The 16,034-nt window shown below is 46.3% G+C and overlaps 1 protein-coding gene across 3 annotated transcripts in view; it reads right to left on the bottom strand.

Moving 5' to 3' along the window:
- Nucleotides 1-16,034, bottom strand: part of GRAMD1B (GRAM domain containing 1B) — a 225,706-nt gene that overhangs the window by 173,701 nt on the left and 35,971 nt on the right. Inside the window, exon 1 of one of the 3 annotated variants that reach the window (XM_075122207.1) lies at nucleotides 8,643-8,799. The exons of the other annotated variants lie outside the window; for them this stretch is intronic. Within the exon in view, the coding sequence (XP_074978308.1) occupies nucleotides 8,643-8,728 (86 nt within the window). The 5' untranslated portion in view covers nucleotides 8,729-8,799. Of the gene's footprint in view, nucleotides 1-8,642; nucleotides 8,800-16,034 lie in introns of those variants that run through there. 3 annotated transcript variants of the gene reach the window in all.

Below are 16,034 nucleotides of genomic sequence, written 5' to 3' on the forward strand. Positions count from 1 at the left end.
TATAGTCACACAACAAGACTGTTTGGCTTTTTATCCCCAGCCAATTATTTTGCAGCCATGTTGTTATGATAATGACAGGGAGCCTCATACATAATCATCTAATTACTAGCAACTAGAGACAAAGTAAAAAAGCCAGATACGCATGGAAAGTACCACACACATTTTTTTCCCTAAGAAAAGTTCAATGGAAACTGAGGAACTAATGGTTTAGCTCTATGGGCCAAATTAATCCCTAGTGTAACCCATCTGACTTCAATGGAGTTACATCTGGGATTAATTCATCTATTAATCCTTCTGTGGAGGGAGCTCAGATTCTGCTGCTCGGACAAAACTTTAGGGAAGTTTACTTCTGGATCTTTTGTAACAGGCTGAACCAAAACCTTGAATCCAGACACCCCCAGCCATTATAGGAGTTTGGATTAAGTTATCAGTATGGTGAGACACATTCCACTCCGTGCCCAAGCCTCCTGGGCAAGGGGTGGTGTAAGTTTGTTTATGTCAAGCTGCTGCTCCAGGAGACTTCTCTGGGGGATAGTTGCAGCTCCTTTATGGCTCTATACCACAAGAGCAGCCCCTATGCTGAAGGGCAGTGTGTGGGAAGGTATGTATGTTTCTATTATAGTCCGCTCAAGGACAGGTGGCTGAAAACATTAGGATATTGCGAGTACAAGATCAGGGCACGCACGTCTACATGAAGACTTACACTGTGCAGCAAGCCAGGGTGTAAACCTGACTACAGGTTTACCATTGTTTCGTTTTTTACTTTCCTTCCATTAAAATTTATCTTAGTCAGTTTCATGCTGTTGAAAGTTAGATTCACAGCCTTAAAAACTTATATTTTCTATTTATCCAGGTGGCTAGTTTCTCCCAGTGTGGCCTCTGCCAATACAGTGGTGGCAAATATAGAGGAAACCAACAAACAAAAAACATTTCCAGGAACTTTCTTTCAAATGTTTTGATGAAATTGATTCCATTTAATTTAGCTGTTTTGCACCTCTTTTGCACTCACTTTCCACAAATATCCTAGCACATGAGCTTCCTGCCAGGCATGTTGAAAACAGCAAGTTGTAAGCAAACATTACGGAATATTTGCAAAAAGTCAATTTCTAATTAGTAAATTGTGAGCATTCTTACAATCCTGCTGGGAGTGAGAATAAGCCCTGGTCTACACTAGGACTTTAGGTCGAATTTAGCAGCGTTAAATCAATTTAAACCTGCACCCGTCCACACAATGAAGCCCTTTATTTCGACTTAAAGGGCTCTTAAAATCGATTTCCTTACTCCACCCCTGACAAGTGGATTAGCGCTTAAATCGACGTTGCCGGCTCGAATTTGGGGTACTGTGGACACAATTGGATGGTATTGGCCTCCGGGAGCTATCCCAGAGTGCTCCATTCTGACCGCTCTGGACAGCGCTCTCAACTCAGATGCACTGGCCAGGTAGACAGGAAAAGAACCGCGAACTTTTGAATCTCATTTCCTGTTTGGCCAGCGTGGCAAGCTGCAGGTGACCATGCAGAGCTCATCAGCACAGGTGACCATGATGGAGTCCCAGAATCGCAAAAGAGCTCCAGCATGGACCGAACGGGAGGTACGGGATCTGATCGCTGTTTGGGGAGAGGAATCCGTGCTATCAGAACTCCGTTCCAGTTTTCGAAATGCCAAAACCTTTCTGAAAATCTCCCAGGGCATGAAGGACAGAGGCCATAACAGGGACACGAAGCAGTGCCGCGTGAAACTGAAGGAGCTGAGGCAAGCCTACCAGAAAACCAGAGAGGCGAACAGCCGCTCTGGGTCAGAGCCCCAAACATGCCGCTTCTATGATGAGCTGCATGCCATTTTAGGGGGTTCAGCCACCACTACCCCAGCCGTGTTGTTTGACTCCTTCAATGGAGATGGAGGCAATACGGAAGTAGGTTTTGGGGACGAAGAAGATGATGATGAGGAGGAGGCTGTAGATAGCTCACAGCAAGCAAGTGGAGAAACCGGTTTTCCCGACAGCCAGGAACTGTTTCTCACCCTAGACCTGGAGCCAGTACCCCCCGAACCCACCCAAGGCTGCCTCCTAGACCCAGCAGGCGGAGAAGGGACCTCTGGTGAGTGTACCTTTTAAAATGCGATACATGGTTTAAAAGCAAGCATGTGAAAGGATTACTTTGCCCTGGCATTTGCGGTTCTCCTAGATGTAGTCCTAAAGCCTTTGCAAAAGGTTTCTGGGGAGGGCAGCCTTATTTCGTCCTTCATGGTAGGACACTTTACCACTCCAGGCCAGTAACACGTACTCGGGAATCACTGTAGAACAAAGCATTGCAGTGTATGTTTGCTGGCATTCAACCAAAATCCGTTCTTTATCTCTCTGTGTTATCCTCAGGAGAGTGAGATATAATTCATGGTCACCTGGTTGAAATAGAGTGCTTTTCTTCAGGGGACACTCAGAGGAGCCCATTCCTGCTGGGCTGTTTGCCTGTGGCTAAACAGAAATGTTCCCCGCTGTTAGCCACAGGGAGGGGAGAAGGTTGAGGGGGTAGTCACGCGGTGGGAGGAGGCAAAATGCGACCTTGTAACGAAAGCACATGTGCTATGTATGTAATGTTAACAGCAAGGTTTACCCTGAAAGAGTGTAGCGACTGTTTTATAAAATGTGTCTTTTTAAATACCGCTGTCCCTTTTTTTTTCTCCACCAGCTGCATGTGTTTCAATGATCACAGGATCTTCTCCTTCCCAGAGGCTAGTGAAGCTTAGAAAGAAAAAAAAACGCACTCGCGATGAAATGTTCTCCGAGCTCATGCTGTCCTCCCACACTGACAGAGCACAGACGAATGCGTGGAGGCAAATAATGTCAGAGTGCAGGAAAGCACAAAATGACCGGGAGGAGAGGTGGAGGGCTGAAGAGAGTAAGTGTTGGGCTGAAGACAGGGCTGAAGCTCAAAGGTGGCGGCAGCGTGATGAGAGGAGGCAGGATTCAATGCTGAGGCTGCTGCAGGACCAAACCAGTATGCTCCAGTGTATGGTTGAGCTGCAGCAAAGGCAGCTGGAGCACAGACTGCCACTGCTGCCCCTCTGTAACCAACCGCCCTCCTCCCCAAGTTCCATAGTCTCCACACCCAGACGCCCAAGAACGCGGTGGGGGGGCCTCCGGCCAACCAGCCACTCCACCACAGAGGATTGCCCAAAAAAAAGAAGGCTGTCATTCAATAAATTTTAAAGTTGTAAACTTTTAAAGTGCTGTGCTTAAAGTGCTGTGTGGCATTTTCCTTCCCTCCTCCACCACCCCTCCTGGGATACCTTGGTAGTCATCCCCCTATTTGTGTGATGAATGAATAACGAATGCATGACTGTGAAGTAGAAATGACTTTATTGCCTCTGCAAGCAATGATTAAAGGGAGGAGGGGAGGGTGGTTAGCTTACAGGGAAGTAGAGTGAACCAAGGGGCGGGGGGTTTCATCAAGGAGAAACAAACAGAACTTTCACACCGTAGCCTGGCCAGTCATGAAACTGGTTTTCAAAGCTTCTCTGATGCGTACCGCGCCCTCCTGTGCTCTTCTAACAGCCCTGGTGTCTGGCTGCGCGTAACCAGCAGCTAGGCGATTTGCCTCAACCTCCCACCCCGCCATAAACGTCTCCCCCTTACTCTCACAGATATTGTGGAGCACACAGCAAGCAGTAATAACAGTGGGAATATTGGTTTCGCTGAGGTCTAAGCGAGTCAGTAAACTGCGCCAGCGCGCCTTTAAACGTCCAAATGCACATTCTACCACCATTCTGCACTTGCTCAGCCTGTAGTTGAACAGCTCCTGACTACTGTCCAGGCTGCCTGTGTACGGCTTCATGAGCCATGGCATTAAGGGGTAGGCTGGGTCCCCAAGGATACATATAGGCATTTCAACATCCCCAACAGTTATTTTCTGGTCTGGGAATAAAGTCCCTTCCTGCAGCTTTTGAAACAAACCAGAGTTCCTGAAGATGCGAGCATCATGCACCTTTCCCGGCCATCCCACGTTGATGTTGGTGAAACGTCCCTTGTGATCCACCAGAGCTTGCAGCACTATCGAAAAGTACCCCTTGCGGTTTATGTACTCGGCGGCTTGGTGCTCCGGTGCCAAGATAGGGATATGGGTTCCGTCTATAGCCCCACCACAGTTAGGGAATCCCATTGCAGCAAAGCCATCCACTATGACCTGCACATTTCCCAGGGTCACTACCCTTGATATCAGCAGATCTTTGATTGCGTGGGCTACTTGCATCACAGCAGCCCCCACAGTAGATTTGCCCACTCCAAATTGATTCCCAACTGACCGGTAGCTGTCTGGCGTTGCAAGCTTCCACAGGGCTATCGCCACTCGCTTCTCAACTGTGAGGGCTGCTCTCATCTTGGTATTCATGCGCTTCAGGGCAGGGGAAAGCAAGTCACAAAGTTCCATGAAAGTGCCCTTATGCATGCGAAAGTTTCGTAGCCACTGGGAATCGTCCCAGACCTGCAACACTATGCGGTCCCACCAGTCTGTGCTTGTTTCCCGAGCCCAGAATCAGCGTTCCACAGCATGAACCTGCCCCATTAGCACCATGATGCATGCATTGTCAGGGCCCATGCTTTCAGAGAAATCTGTGTCCATGTCCTGATCACTCACGGGACCGCGCTGACGTCGCCTCCTCGCCCGGTATCGCGTTGCCATGTTCTGGTGCTGCATATACTGCTGGATAATGCGTGTGGTGGTTAATGTGCTCCTAATTGCCAAAGTGAGCTGAGCGGCCTCCATGCTTGCCTTGGTATGGCGTCCGCACAGAAAAAAGGCGCGGAACGATTGTCTGCCGTTGCTCTGACGGAGGGAGGGGCGACTGACGACACGGCTTACAGGGTTGGCTTCAGGGAGCTAAAATCAACAAAGGGGGTGCCTGTACATCAAGGAGTATTTCAGGCAGGACTGCACGGAGGGTTCCAATAAGAAATGGTGCACCTAAGTTATCGTTGTTATTGGAACAAGGAGGTTAGCCTGGCCTCTGATTGATACATGGCTAGATTTACCTCGCTGCACCTTCTCTGTGAGTGACTGCAGTGTGACCTAGAGGAATGAGTCCCCTAGACAGGGGAGGAGGCAAATGAGTACAAAACAAATCTGGTCTATTTCTTGTTTTGACCCACTCCATCTATCTTTTACATCTTTGGCTGGCAGCAGACGGTGCAGAAGGACTGAATGCCATCCACATCTCATGGCTGCTCGGCAGAAGATGGTACAGTACGACTGCTAGCAGTCCGTATCTCCTGCCCGCTCACCATAAGACGGTTCAATAGGACTGACTGCAGGACTAAAGAGAATGACCTGGTCAAGTCACTCCAAATTTAGTCCCTGTGCCCATGTCTGCCCAGGCGCTCCTGATCGACCTCACAGAGGCGACCAGGAGCACCTCAGACATGACGATGACGGCTACCAGTCGTACTGTACCGTCTGCTGCCACAAGGCAAGGGGTTGCTGCTACTGTGTAGCAATGCCGTACTGCGTCTGCCAGCACCCAGGAGACATAGGGTGATGGTTACCTGAGCGGGCTCCATGCTTGCCATGGTATGGCGTCTGCACAGAAAAAAGGCGCGGAACGATTGTCTGCCGTTGCTCTGACGGAGGGAGGGGCGACTGACGACACGGCTTACAGGGTTGGCTTCAGGGAGCTAAAATCAACAAAGGGGGTGCCTGTACATCAAGGAGTATTTCAGGCAGGACTGCACGGAGGGTTCCAATAAGAAATGGTGCACCTAAGTTATCGTTGTTATTGGAACAAGGAGGTTAGCCTGGCCTCTGATTGATACATGGCTAGATTTACCTCGCTGCACCTTCTCTGTGAGTGACTGCAGTGTGACCTAGAGGAATGAGTCCCCTAGACAGGGGAGGAGGCAAATGAGTACAAAACAAATCTGGTCTATTTCTTGTTTTGACCCACTCCATCTATCTTTTACATCTTTGGCTGGCAGCAGACGGTGCAGAAGGACTGAATGCCATCCACATCTCATGGCTGCTCGGCAGAAGATGGTACAGTACGACTGCTAGCAGTCCGTATCTCCTGCCCGCTCACCATAAGACGGTTCAATAGGACTGACTGCAGGACTAAAGAGAATGACCTGGTCAAGTCACTCCAAATTTAGTCCCTGTGCCCATGTCTGCCCAGGCGCTCCTGATCGACCTCACAGAGGCGACCAGGAGCACCTCAGACATGACGATGACGGCTACCAGTCGTACTGTACCGTCTGCTGCCACAAGGCAAGGGGTTGCTGCTACTGTGTAGCAATGCCGTACTGCGTCTGCCAGCACCCAGGAGACATAGGGTGATGGTTACCTGAGCGGGCTCCATGCTTGCCATGGTATGGCGTCTGCACAGGTAACTCAGGAAAAAAGGCGCGAAATGATTGTCTGCCCTTGCTTTCACGGGGGGAGGGAGGGAACGGGGGGCTGACGATATGTACCCAGAACCACCCGCGACAATGTTTTAGCCCCATCAGGCATTGGGATCTCAACCCAGAATTCCAATGGGCAGCGGAGACTGCGGGAACTGTGGGATAGCTACCCACAGTGCAACGCTCCGGAAGTCGACGCTTGCCTCGGGACTGTGGAAGCGCTCCGCCGAGTTAATGCACTTAATGCACTTAGAGCATTTTCTGTGGGGACACACACACTCGAATATATAAAACCGATTTCTAAAAAACCGACTTCTATAAATTCGACCTAATTTCGTAGCGTAGACATACCCTTACACTCATTCAATGACGGGAAGAGAAATGTGTCGTGTGACCTCTGGGTCCAATCAAAACAATTCATATTGTGAATATGATACTCTAACAAACGGTTCGTCACCAATATACGGATCAGGAAATAGGATTAGGCATAATATGTTAGAGGAAAATCTGCAAACAGAGAAAGAGGCAAAATTAATGCAATCATTCATTATGACTATTCCCCCAATTCTTCCTAACAACACAGCTGGAGTTTGGTTTGAAGGCTTTTCTTCTAAGGGTTTGTCTATACTTACATTTACAGTGCTCTAACTTGCTGGCTCAGGGGTGTGAAAAATCATCCCCCTGAATGCAGCAAGTCTGAGCGCTTTAAAGGGTTAGTGTGGACAGGCTCCGAGCAGATTACTGGGAGACCTCTCTCCCCGCGCTTGCGCATGACCACACTCGTACTTCAAAGCGCTGGGCGGCGCTTTGAAAAGTTTCCAGTGTAGCCATGCCCTAAGAGTGAAGTTCAGACTCAACGCCTTGTTTGTCATTGGACGATGCTATGTACAGGAGACTTCCTACACAGGCTGATAGGTACGCCAGAGATGAAATTCGAGCAGAGGCAGATTAGGAGTTTGTGGGGCCCTGGGCCAGAGCAAGTGGAGGCCCCTCCTTACCCCTTCTGCGTGCAGGTCCCCCTGCTAGGAGCTCCTGCCAGGGAAATGGGGTCGGGACGCGGGGGCCCGCTCGGGGAGCAGGGTTGGAGTGTGGGAGCTTGCCCCGCTCCGCCCGCCTGGCACTCCCCAGCAGGAGCACTGGGCGGGCGGAGCAGGGCAAGCCCCCGCGCCCTGACCGTGCTCCCTGGCAGGAGCATCGGGCGGGTGGAGTGGGTCAGGGCACCCATTTTTCTGGGGTCCCTCAACTTGGACAGGGCCCCAGGGCACGGGCCCCATTGGCCCAGTGGCTAATCCGCCACTGCATTTGAGTCTGTACCAGAATTTCCCAAATCTCAGTGTTCGTATTATGCTAGTCACTAATGTCACTTATGCTCCTTGATAACATGGGCTATCTGTATTAGAAGCCGGGTGATCCAGTGGACGGGGCACCAGAACTCTAGAGAAATGGGTTCTATATTCTTGGCTCTGCCATTGGCCTGTGGTATAACCTTGGTCAAGTCCCTTTGCCTCAGTTTCCTGTAAAATGTGAGAAGTGATACTTATCTCATTTGTAAGGCATTTTTGGGATCAAAAGATGAGAAGTGCTATATAAAGAGCTAGGTATCTTAAGCACTGGATAATTCATTTCAAACAGGACACTGAATAGCCATGAGCTATTAACTTTTAAATCAACATTGATGAAGGTTGGATATGAACTACAGATAAGCTTATATTCCCCTAAACCATCCCATTTATCCCTGAGGGTATCATAATTTTCTCCTATTTTTAAGAATTAGAGCGCTTATATTAATGTCCTTGCATAATATCATTCCATTACAGATATTTCCTATTTCTTGTATACAATATATTAACTGCATTAATTTGTCAGAACACCACTTCTGTAAAGGATAACCATATAACCAAGTTCACATATATAATAACCTGCTCATTATTCTATACAGCAACTTGACATTCCAATTATCCCAATGAACAATCCTCTACGCATATTGTTAATATAACTCTAAGCCATAGAGAAACAGGTCAAGGAAACCGCTTTTGTTATATACATATTCACACACACCCCAACTGCATTAAACTAGTTTATACCCACCCTCATATCCCTGCAGTTGCGTACATCTCCCATGACAGCCAAAATCATTAAACAAAACAAAAAGAACCACATAGTCTTGAACTAAGATGGCATAAGCTTAAGTCTTCAATGCTCACTTGAGCACCAGTTACAAACAGCTAATATGAAAAGCACATGGTAGCACAGCACTTACGGGGTTAAATGAACAGCAGAAAGCATAGGCAGTCCTCTGTGGCTATCTTCATCAGGGAAACCTCTAAAGCACAGCATTGGATTCATCCCATCCCCGGTGGGAGCAGCAGTGAGGATGGAGGGGAGACACACTATGTACGTGTGTATATGGGAAATGGAAACAGAGTGGGAGGATTACGAAATCATGGAAAATCCTGCTATATAAAGTGTGAGGAAACAGGCAGGATCTTCTGTGGCTCCCCTCCCCACCAAACACCAATATCAAAATAGGAGGACAGGCTATACGTCTGCAGTCTAACGGACAGTCTATATTCATAACACTGCCCCCTAATCCGTCTGAAACTGCAGTAATTCACAACGCTGCGGTGTGTCCGCAGGCACAGAAGAGATTCCCAGCAGCAGCTGCTGCAGCAGTTGCAGCAGCCACAGGGACTGGAAGGAAATTCAGAGGCTGTAAGGTAGATCCTCAGGCCTGCAGAAGACAAACTGAGGATAGGGGGAGGGAAAAGATTATATAAATAAATCTCCTGGGTCTAAATTTTCAAAAATGACTAGTGCTTTTGGGGTACCCAACCTGAGATACTTTGAAAGGATTCTGATTTCTAGAGAGCAGGTGCTCAGCAGTCTCTGAAAAACAGGTTCGGTAAGGTGTCTCATCTCATACTGGGCATGCAAATATCAGGGCACTCAAAATCTCTAGTAATTCAAGTCCTCTCTGCATGAGAGGAGTGGAAGCTCCTGGCCAGGGACATCTCATTGGCTCCATGAGCTCTTTTGCCCTAAGAACACTCTTCTAGGGCAGAATTTGTGCACAGATATACGTGTATGTATATGTGTACACCTCGTGGCGTATATGGAACCGCTCATGCATGCTCAGAGACTAGTACAAACTTGGAGACAAATTGTGCTCATTTATTCAATGGAGTTACTCCAGATTTGCAATGTGTATGTGAAGGCAGAATCTGGGCCATTAGATTTATTTAATCATTTTTATGCACTCACGCAGTACCTAATTGTTACCTTTTGACCTGAGCAGATAACCGATATTCAGGATCTTGTGGGTTGTTAGGAAGTGAAACGGATAGAGTCAGGTGTTTCTTTCATGCAATCCTGCTTATTTATAAGGAATGTGCCAAATCCTATTTCTCTGAACACAACAGGAATCAAAGCAGGAGACAGTTTCTTTTCTCAATTATCCAAGTCCCTTTTTCCAGCCAGTACTCTACCCAAAAAGCTCTCTCTCAGGGTAATGTTACAAGTGTTTCCATTGCTGTCTGTGGTGTTTTTTCACTGCCTTCTCCAGCTATTGTAGTCTGTGTTTGCTCAGACACACAGACAGATGCAATAAAACAATACCCAGCTTTCCATGTTTACACTCAGCCCCAGGCAAAAACCCTTCTGCCCATGTAGCTCAGCTCCTGACCTGCCTTGCTTGTGGCCTGTGTTTTAGGCGATGGCTCCTATTGTTTCAGCCAACTTAGCTTACCTCTAACACAGCAGCTGCAAGGTGCAATTCCCAGCTCGAGCAGATGTACATGCTCTAGCTCATCACTGTAGCATGGACAGCAGCTCAAGTTAGCCACCCAAGTACAGTCCTGACCGACCTCTGGATACATACTCAGGCTTCTAGCCAGGGCTGCTGTGGCCTCACTGCTAGCTTTCGCATGCTAACTTCAGAAGAGTTAGCACATTTACGTCAATTCAACCTGGGAATTACACCTCTCAGCTGCTTTTATTCAAAAGGAGCTTAACTGCTTCTTATATTCATCTGAATGTAGGGGGTCTGCTACACTGACCAGTTTCAAAGAAGTATCACCCAACCCCTAGTCTAGTAATATATTATACAAAGACAAGCGCACACAGTCCCACCCTTAGAGTTCAGTTTCAAAAGGACTTCTTAAATGACCCATTCAAATCCTGCAGTCGCACAAGTGACCAGCACCACTGCCCACAAACACAGATCTACGCAGCAAATGCAGGATTTGCGCATGCAGTTCAGGTGCTTATGCCTGCATGATATTGAGTGCCGCAACTCCCATTGGCTTTTATGGGCATGAGTCCACACCACACCTTGTAACTTTAAGCACTATCCAGCCACGCAGAAAATCAGATCTCCCATCACACTTACGCAGAGATGCCTCCACGAATGCATTGTCACGTATGCACCTACATACACATACTACATGCACACAACTATCTGCAAATATTTCTGCACAGCATGGAATTATTTCTAGCTGTCGCTCATTGTTTCTATGAGTCTCTGCAGATAAACCCCTCCTATCCATCTGTACGAACAAACACCAACACTAATGCGTGTCTGTGCAGGCGTGTGTGTATGCAAACAGAATGCCCTCCCACCAGCTTTTGGCAGGCACACTAGAAGACATGTAGTGTCCCTCCTACCCCCAAACACACGGCCTTTGGAAATGGAACTGCGGGGAGGAGTTCTCCAGAGATTGAAACCAGCACAGCGGCACAGACACAGTTCAAGCAGGGACAGATCAGGGATACTGATTATGTCATCGGAGTCCCGCAGTGCCAATCCCAACCTTTCATAAATCATAAGACTGGCTTAAAAATCACGAAGGGCTCTTTTCGTCTTCTGATGTTGGAGTCTTTGCAGATTTCAGGCTTTTCCCGCAAGATTCTCTGGTACAACACAATTCCAACAGTTAAGGGCTTTGAGTAAACACCCAAAAGGGCAAAACTCATGATGAAACTGCCAGGGCTGCCAAAATTGCTACCACTTTGCAGTTTTTACTCCGCACATTCTCTCCCTGGTGCTGACTGCCTGTTTGTTCCAACCCCTTCCCATCCCCTGCCTTCTATTGGCTTTACATCTAGTTAATCCCTTCCTAACATAAACTTACTGAAATTATTTAAACGGGAAAAAACAAACAAAACAAAAATCCCCAAACTAAAAACATTTGCAGCCCTTGTATTGTTCAGACTTCCTGTATCTTCCACCCCTTTCTCTTTACACTGTAAGATATTCAGGGCAGGGATTGTCTCTTATTCTATGTTTGTACAGGACCTAGCACAATGGGCCCCTATTCTAAGTGAGCCTCTAGGCACTACCATAATAAACACAATTAATAATGAATGAAAGGGAACTGCAATCAGTACCTGAACCCCTGTCAGGAAGATTTGGGAGGCTAGATAACAACAAAGATATGCTCCTTCAACAAAGCTCACATTCCTATTCCTCCTTTTCCTTCATCTCACCTCCTTACATGCCCTGTTTTCATGGTGAATCCTGGGAATTATAGTTCCTGGACCCAAGGCTACAGGAACTACCAAGGAACAAACCTACAAACACAAACTGGTGTAGCTATCTATACCTAACTAGATATAATCAGAAGCTTTGAAAACCAGGCCACTTGTCTTTAGGTCAGCGCTACATGTGTACATGGCTACGCTAAGAGATTCAATGCAAAGCCCTGAATCTAAGTAAGTGCCAATCCAAGGACAATGAGAAATATTGATGGACCTGAGCTGAGAACCTGAGATGTTCAGAAGAACCACTGCATTATGACAAACCTGGTAGTGCACAATAAGAGGCCCTTGGGAAATGCAATAATTTTTGGTGTCTGTAATGACAAAATTTGGTTGCAGAGGTGAACTGAAGTTCACACTGTGAAATGCAGCAACTGTCATTCATCTCACTGATTAGTTGGGGATTGGTCCTGCTTTGAGCAGGGGGTTGGACTAGATGATCTCCCGAGGTCCCTTCCAACCCTGATATTCTATGATTCAACAGCAGAGATGCACATGAATAATACCCAAAAAGAACAGGAGTACTTGTGGCACCTTAGAGACTAACCAATTTATTTGAGCATAAGCTTTCGTGGGCTACAGCTCACTTCATCAGATGCATAGACTGGAACATATAAGAAGAAGATATATATACTGTGACAAAGTTCCTGCTCTACCTTGGTGGGTCTTGCGCTTATTGGCGGATTTGATGCCTTGGAGCTTCACGGCAGCCCTCAGCTTGGCCATTTTTCTGAACCCACAGTCCAGGTCGACTCCTCCTGTGACTGACCAGGAGTTGGGAGGATTTGGGGGGAACCTGGGCCTGCCCTCTACTCCCGGTTCCAGCCCAGGGCCCTGTGGAATGCAGCTGTCTCGAGTGCCTCCTGGAACAGCTGTGCGACAGCTACAACTCCCTGGGCTACTTCCCCATGGCCTCCTCCCAACACCTTCTTTATCCTCACCACAGGACCTTCCTCCTGGTGTCTGATAATGCTTGTACACCTCAGTCCTCCAACAGTCCGCGTTCCCACTCTCAGCTCCTAGTGCCTCTTGCTCCCAGCTCCTCACACACACACACCACAAACTGAAGTGAGCTCCTTTTTAAAACCCAGGTGCCCTGATTAGCCTGCCTTAATTAATTCTAGCAGCTTCTTGATTGGCTTCAGGTGTTCTAATCAGCCTGTCTTAATTGTCTCCAGAAGGTTCCTGATTGTTCTGGAACCTTTCCCTGTTACCCCAGGGAAAAGGGACCTACTTAGCCTGGGGCTTATATATCTGCCTTCTATTACTCTCCTTTTGCCATCTGGCCCGACCCTGTCACAATACATACAGAGAACATGAAAAGGTGGAAGTTGCCATACCAACTCTAAGAGGCTAATTAATTAAGATGAGCTATTATCAGCAGGAGAAAAAAAACTTTTGTAGCGATAATCAAGATGGCCCATTTCAGACAGTTGACAAGAAGGTGAGAGGATACTTAACATGGGGAAATAGATTCAATTTGTGTAATGACCCAGCCACTCCCAGTCTCTATTCAAGCACAAGTTAATGGTATCTAGTTTGCAAATTAATTCCAGTTCAGCAGTTTCTCGTTGGAGTCTGTTTTTGAAGCTTTTCTGTTGCAAAATTGCCACCTTTAAGTCTGTTCCTAAGTGACCAGAGAGGTTGAAGTGTTTTCCCACTGGTTGTTGAATGTTATGATTCCTGATGTCAGATTTGTGTCCATTTATTCTTTTGCATAGAGACTGTCCGCTCACATAAACACCACCCTATACCAGAAACCTACTGACCGCTATTCTTACCTACATGCCTCCAGCTTACCTATACAGACCCCAGTGAGAAACTGCTTAACTGGAATTAATTTGCAAACTAGATACCATTAACTTGGGCTTGAATAGAGACTGGGAGTGGCTGGGTCATTATACAAATTGAATCTATTTCCCCATGTTAAGTATGCTCGCACCTTCTTGTCAACTGTCTGAAATGGGCCATCTTGATTTTCACTACAAAAGTTTTTTTTTCTCTTGTTGATAATAGCTCATCTTAATTAATTAGTCTCTTAGAGTTGGTATGGCAACTTCCAACTTTTCATGTTCTCTGTATGTGTGTGTATATATATATATATATATATATATATATATATCTTCTTACTATATGTTCCATTCTATGCATCCGATGAAGTGAGCTGTAGCCCACGAAAGCTTATGCTCAAATAAATTTGTTAGTCTCTAAGGTGCCACAAGTACTCCTGTTCTTTTTGCGGATACATACTAACATGGCTACTACTCTGAAACCTATTACTGTGAATTATAGTGGACCACTCCCTGGGAAATACTCCACTATAAGTCATTTTCAACTCAAGAGTTCTTCAAGGTAAGATGAACAACCAGAATGCAGAGAGGTACTTTCATAAGACAGATCAACTCCAGGCCCTCATTTCCCAGCATCCTCAGATTTGTGCCTCACAACCCCCATTAGTGCAACATTTGACAATCCTCCCCCATGCACTAACTGCATTTCAGCCAGCCTCATAAAACTTTCCCAGCCACCGTTTATGAGTCACTGGTGAAGTTGTCCCACTTCTCCTCCTTCCTCGACCTCAGAGGAACAGATTCTTTTTGCTGAAATAATATATATACCTGGAGTAAAACCTTCTGACAGTTCTTCAGAAGTTTTCTCAACAGCATTTCTTTGCCAGGGCCTCTGAAAGGATTTTGCTTAAGATGAAAGTCAGAGGGCCGGATCCAGAAATCCTTACACCTAGGTAAAACTTCAATCAACTTGCATGGCTGAGTAAGAATAAAAATTAAAAAACTTGAGTACAGACCTCCAGGATTTGGTCCATGCATTTTAAAAATAGAATTTACTCCTAACCTGTTGTCATAAACAAGACTCAAAAAGGAGTTCAGTGATTATTGTTACACTTACGGTATTAGTCAATTTAAAAAATCTAAATTGTTTTTTGCACTATTCAGCAGAGTTGGTTGAAATTTGAGTGAAAATTGACACAGGTTTTTCCACAAAGTTTGTGCTACTTTTTGACCAGCTCTGTCTACCTGCCTGTCTGTTTAGGTTCTTATGTCATGCCCATCATCCTCATATCTGGGTTCTACTATTTACACAGCTTGTTCATTTTCTGACCTTCACTCAGTTTATGACACAGAAATGGTCTCTGCTTCCTGGTTCTCATGCAATTGCACATCACTGCTGTGTTTGGCTTTCTAGTAATTCAGAGGGTGGGTTTAATTTTCTTCTCCCCTAAAAGTAATTTTTTACGTTTTAAATGGCAATATTTCTCTTTATATTTCGTTTACAAACCTATTGTAAAATATTTGTCATAGGAAAAGCTTAATGATGGTGGTAAATGACTTGGCAGCATCTCTTTAAATGGCTCATTGACACTGAATGGAGAGGGAGTCACACAGTGACAATGTTGGACCCCAAAGCTCTTTACAACCATACTATAACATCATGAGGTAGAACTGTGGGCTGAGGGGGGACATTTTGACTATGGGTATGTCTACACTGCAAGCATTACAGCCGTGCTGCAGATACGCTGCTGTAATGTAAACACTTGCTACAGCGACAGAAGGGGGTGTTTCTGTCACTGTAGTAAATCAAGAGGCAGTAACTAGGTTGATGGAAAATTTCTTCCATTGACCTAGCCATGTCTATACTGGGGCTTAGGTTGGCTTAACTACATCTCTCTGGGGTGCAAACAACATAGCTGAGAGACACAGGTAAGCCAACCTAAGCATTAGGTGTAGACCAGGCCTGATACACTGGGGTAAACCCTAACTCTCCTGGAAAGCATCTTATGAGATATCTTTTAATGTCTACACAGAGCAAAAAGGACCTGTGTACTAAATTATCATCTGAAAGACCCTTACTCAGTCAGCTGTGAATGTGCTCACTTCAGGTTAGTAGGGAATCTGCCTTTCAGTTCTAGAAATCCACATTCAGATTTCATCTTGGATCAGAAGTGAAAATAGCATGGTAAATCCCAGCCTAGTTCCAATTATGGGCATATTGCAGAATAATGGCACAATTTTTGGCACACACTTACAATATCTTCCCAAGAAAAGGCCCCAGAGATGGAACAGTAGGGAGTGCTGCAGATCAGGTCTGAGTTACATTA

This window comes from Caretta caretta, chromosome 22 (genome assembly GCF_965140235.1).
Source record: "Caretta caretta isolate rCarCar2 chromosome 22, rCarCar1.hap1, whole genome shotgun sequence".
NCBI classification, from domain to species: Eukaryota; Metazoa; Chordata; order Testudines; family Cheloniidae; genus Caretta; species Caretta caretta.